The sequence below is a fragment of the Camellia sinensis genome, chromosome 15, assembly GCF_055761805.1.
Source record: "Camellia sinensis isolate YWXY chromosome 15, ASM5576180v1, whole genome shotgun sequence".
Lineage (NCBI taxonomy): Eukaryota > Viridiplantae > Streptophyta > Magnoliopsida > Ericales > Theaceae > Camellia > Camellia sinensis.
Window position 1 is genome coordinate 18,419,407 of NC_138975.1, and position 5,552 is coordinate 18,424,958.

The 5,552-nt window shown below is 28.6% G+C and overlaps 1 protein-coding gene across 1 annotated transcript; it reads left to right on the forward strand.

Moving 5' to 3' along the window:
* Window positions 1-1,584: 1,584 nt before the first annotated feature.
* LOC114268633 (stem 28 kDa glycoprotein-like) lies at window positions 1,585-5,242 on the forward strand. Its single transcript, XM_028209831.2, has 3 exons — window positions 1,585-2,072; window positions 3,739-3,948; window positions 5,068-5,242. The coding sequence occupies exons 1-3, from the start codon at window positions 1,639-1,641 to the stop codon at window positions 5,240-5,242; spliced, it is 819 nt and encodes a 272-aa protein (XP_028065632.2). The 5' UTR covers window positions 1,585-1,638.
* The last annotated feature ends 310 nt before the right edge of the window (window positions 5,243-5,552 follow it).

Consider the following 5,552-nt stretch of genomic DNA (forward strand, 5'->3'; position numbering starts at 1 on the left):
AAGCCTCATTATTTGTCAAAAAGTACCCTAGTAATTTAATGCATATTAAACTAGCTACTCTCATCCATGAGATCGGAACTTTTTATTTATTTATTTTTATTTTTATTTTTTATTTTTTTTGAGTATTGGAGGGTGGGTTAAGAAAAACTTTTTGTAACCTGTCAAAAATTGAAAAATTTACGAATCAATGGTACTTCTTAAAAATAATTACAAATTTATAAAAAAATTTATGATTTTAATCATTGAAGCGTGTGAAGTTTACCATAAATTTGTAATTATTTTTGAAAAGTACCACTAATTTGTTATTTATTCTAAAAAATTGAAGTGTAAAGAAAAAAATAATCGATTGTATATTTATGGGTAATTATTTAGTAATTTTAAAATATTTTATGATATTATTGCCTACGCAGTAAGACTAGTAACCTTCCTAATTTACCTAAAAACCCACCTCAAAGTGGAAGGTTTTAAGGAAAAATAACGTTCCAATTAATTAGGTTATCAATTTGTTATTTTTGAAAATAGGTATATGTTTTAGGATTGTGGCACCATGATAGACAGAACTAAAAAATAAAATAAAAAATAAATAAATATGTGCTCCAAATAGATATATATATATATATATATATAATTCTGTTTGGTTGAGTTTTTAGAATTTGCGTTCTATTTTTTTTTCCTTCTAAAAATTAGAAACTAGTTTGACAAAAATAAATACTAAAAAACACATTTTAAATTTTTTTTTTTTTTTTACTAAACTAATTTCTGAAATTTTTTACTCTAGTTTTTTTTTTTTGAAAACTCTAACAAACAAATTGAATCAGAAATGTTAATATTTAAAGATGAAATTATTCTTCTTGTAAATTGTTTATGTGAATTAATTAGTAATCACTTATTTATGGGAGGCTTTTTTTTGGGGAGTATGTACGTGAGTTTATTAATAATCACTTATTTAGACTCATATAAATTTGTTCGCTCTTTATATGAGTAATATATATTGATAATTTAATTAATTGAATTATGTTAAGGGTAGATTATTGTATATATATATATATATATATTCCTTTATATTGAGGTGGGCTGCCATGTGGGTAGTTGGTTAATTTTTGGATAAATTAGAGAGGCACCCTTCATATAATGAGGAATTTTATAACAAACTTGATTACTCATCTTTGTTAGGTAGTTAGAAAATAAAGTATGATTTTAGTATATTAAGGAATATAGTTATAATGAGGAATATATATTTTTTTTGTCTTTTTAAATGAAAACAACCTCCATATCAAAGTGGGCTGCCATGTGGGTAGTTGATAAATTTTTAGGTAAATTAGAGATGCACCTTTCATATAATGAGGAATTTTATGAGTGAAATTTGATTACTTATCTTTATTTGGTAGTTAGAAAATAAAGTATGATTTTACATATATGTTGGCACTTTTTATTAGTTGAGAATACCACATAAATAATGTCACATAATATTTTTAAATTACTTAATTTCCAGTCACACGATCGCATTCATAAATTTCAGTATTTTGAAATTCTTTATCATACAGAAAAATAGTAATTTCAATATAGTGATTTCAAAGAGGATCCTGCCCATCAAGACAGAGACTACCATTTAAAGAGGCTAATTGCCACTTTGGTTGGATGTTGACATTTTTCCAAACTCAACCAATACTTTCTAACATGGGGTTGCTGTCACTACTACTCTTTCTTGGCACACTTGTAGTAGCCACCAATGGATCACCAGAAGTGGAAGTTGTCCACCAAATTCACCCTCTCCGGCCACAGTGCGGCTCTGCCGGGACCCATGTTCATGGCTTGTCGTGCCTGAGCTGGCGATTCGGTGTCGAAGCTCACAACATTATTGACTGGAAAACAGTGCCACGATCATGCAAAAAATACATTGGACACTACATGCTCGGCAAACAGTACCGGAAAGATTCAAAGGCTGTTGTAGACCAGGCTTTGAGCTATGCCCAGAGCCTCAAGCTTGCTGGTGACGGCAAGGATGTATGGGTCTTTGACATAGATGAGACCACTCTCTCTAATCTACCTTACTATGCTCACCATGGGTTTGGGTAAGTAAATACAGGGATTTCATAGAATGAGAGTCAGATTTGACTCAAAATATTCTCATTGATAGTCGTGAACATTTTGTTTCATATATTTGTGCATTATGTGTTGTTGTACAGGTAGATTTTTTCAAGTAAATGTAACATGGTATTGCAAGTTGAAAATAGGGAGAATTTGGCAATTAGAAAAAGTAATTTCAAATTTATGAAATGCAAGTTAGAGTTATGCCACGGGACTAGAGAAATCATCTAGCAAGTTCGTTGAATCTGATGTGTCATTATAATAGTATAGATTTAAAGACACATGACCATTTTGTCCGTTATTTTTTAGACAAGCTGGTCATATGTCCTCTTATTATTGGATAGACATACGATCATGTAAAAAGAGACATACCAGACATACGATCATGTAAAAAGAGACAAACATACCAAACATACGATCATATAAAAAGAGATAAACATACCAAATAACTCTTCTGGAACATGACTCTCACTTATTTTTGGCTTATACCTTAATTCGTAATTACTTTATACATTTACTATTTATTTGAAATTCTCCCTTGAAATATATGATAAGATAGTATTTCATGTGTTTTTAACCCTGGATGGAAAGAAGAAAACTTTGAAGTGCCTTTGCATATTACTAAAATTTTTGGCTCCATTATTTTTGTATGCATCTTTTAGTCCTTTCTTCACCTTTAGAGCATATGATTTAAAACTTTTTCTAATCAGAAAATGATTTTAAACTTTTGAATTGCCTTTGCATATTTGACCACATTATTTTGTATCTATCTTTTATATTAATTTCATCTTTTAGGGCTTCTGTTATTGCATGGAATACATGCAGCAAAAAAGGTTGCAATAAGAAAATGGATTAAACTTTGAAGTGCATATGCCTTTGCATAACTTTAAAGTGTCTTTTGCATATCAGACTCCATTAATTTTTACATCTTTTTATTTGATTTGAAAAGTTGTTTAATTTTTGCAATGGGTATGCCCCTACTAGTGACCACTTTGGTTGGAATCACAAAATCCTATGATCTCATGATCTATTTGGATACAATCGATCTAAATCTTGTTAAAAATTCCTTACAAATCTTTCGATCCTGATAATTGAATCTTATAAGATTATAGAATCCTGATTCAATCCAAAGTTTTTCCAATAAATTCATAGATTAAATAGAAAACATGTATTATAAAATATAAAATAGTACTTTTGTATTTTTAATTGGGATAAACTTTTAATTTGTGTTCATTAAATTCTAAGTTTAGATTTTGGGGACCTAGTTTTCCTCTCTCAGTTGTATCTTCTTTAATTTAAACAAATTATATACACACATTTATGTAATATATAAAATATATTAATAATCAGATAGGATTAGAGGCTAAAGGACTATTCCCAAGTTTAGTGCATCTGATAACGAGTTTAAAAGTTATTATAGTTTGGCCTTGTGGATTTAAATATCAACTTTAAATCCTTAAAATTGAGGGGTAGGCAGGTTGAGGAGTTAGTGCTCATCCCTAATTAGAATTATGTGCCCAATTTAACACAAGAAACAAATTAAAGAGAACATGAGTATAATTTGCTTCTTTTTTCTTTTTTTTTTCTTTCCCTTAAAGATGTTGAACTAGTTACTATGACAACAATTAATATAAAACAATGAAATTTCAGGGTAGAGCTATACAATGCAACAAGATTCAGCAAATGGGTGAATGAGGGAAAAGCACTAGCATTGCCAGAGAGTCTGAGACTATACAAAAAGCTACTGTCTCTTAAGTTTAGGATTGTCTTCCTAACTGGAAGACCAGAGAGCCAAGGAAATGTCACTGCAATCAACTTGAAGAAAGTTGGATACCATACGTTTGAGAAGCTCTTATTGAAGTAAGCGAACACTCCCTACTTCACTCTTCTTTCTGTTTTAGTTTTATATATCCCCTAATACTTTCTTTCACACCATTAATTATCAACTCATCTAAAAATTAAGTTATTATTAGAGAAAAGTAACTTATTTTTTATGCGTCGAACACGCCCTTTCATGCGGGCTAAATATATGTGAATATTATGTTGTGGGTGTGTTTCCAATTCAATCTGGATTAGATTATTATTAGTTGGCAACTTGTGTGATCAGAAAGATTAAGAATTGAAATTTGAATATTGAATTTATTAAGATGGAAAATTATTTGATAAAAATGTAATTGTATTTGGTGAATTTTTTTTAAAATGTGTCAAAAAACTTAACACTTTTTAGTTCCATCCGAATAGACTAACTAAAAAAGGAAAAAAATAAATTGAAAATTTTAAAAAAGAGTCAACTAAAGACCAAAAAAATCTATCTATTATATGGTAATTTAGATTTATCCTACATATGAACTCTACACTAGACAAATTTAATTTTCATCATACAACCACTCACCCAAAAAAAATCCGGGTTGATAAGTCTGAATTCCAGACTTATTCCAAAAAAAAAAGAAGAAGAGTTTTTTGCTTTTTATTTCCGTCTACAGTGATTTTTTCTTTTAAATTTTAAATTTTTTTAATTACTTTTTAGATTCTTTTACACTAGATGGAGCTAAAAAAGTAGACAAAATTATGTAAAAAGATTACTAAAGACAAAAATTTCTTAAAAAATGTGATCTTTTCATCTTTTTTACAAATTTGTGTCGAAAAATTTATTTTTTTAAGTTCGTCTATATGTAGAAGGATTTAAAATGTAATTTTTTTTTCTAAAAAAAATAAAGTAGAAAAAAAAATTGGCTTTTATAAGTTTTTAGTGGACTTTTTTCTTTTCAGTCAATCTAGTTAAATAGAACCTAAAAGTATGAAATATTTAATTTTTTTAAAACAATTCATTGAAAACAAAAATAAAAACTCACTAAAAAAAACAATTTCAGACACACCCATAATATATTCAGTTTTAAATGGTCATTAAAAAAAAAAAAATTGTTAAATTCAATCTTAAGATATATATATATATATATATATATTTACATATGGTTGCAGAGGATCCGCATATACAGGGACAGCAGTGACATATAAATCAAGTCAAAGGAAGAAGCTAGAGAATGAAGGATACAGAGTTCTTGGAAACATGGGTGATCAATGGAGTGACATCTTGGGAACCCATATTGGCAATCGGACTTTCAAGCTACCCGACCCCATGTATTACATTAGTTGAATTCCTTCCTATTAATGAGTTGAATATGGTTTTAATTTAACAAAATCAAAGCTCTACTTTTGTTAATCCAGTCTTATTCTCACGTTGAAAATAAACACCCCAATAAGTGATTAGGCTTCACGGACTCAATTACTCTCCAGTGTGGGTCTTGAGTTTTATATAATTTTATTTTTGTCATCGTATTCTCTGTTATTTATAGTGAATAATTTATCTTTTTTGAATATTTTATATTATTTCTCTTTTATGTATTTGCAAATTTTATTTGAGAGCATGCTTTTGCTCGAGAAAATATTTTTCCCACAAAATTTGT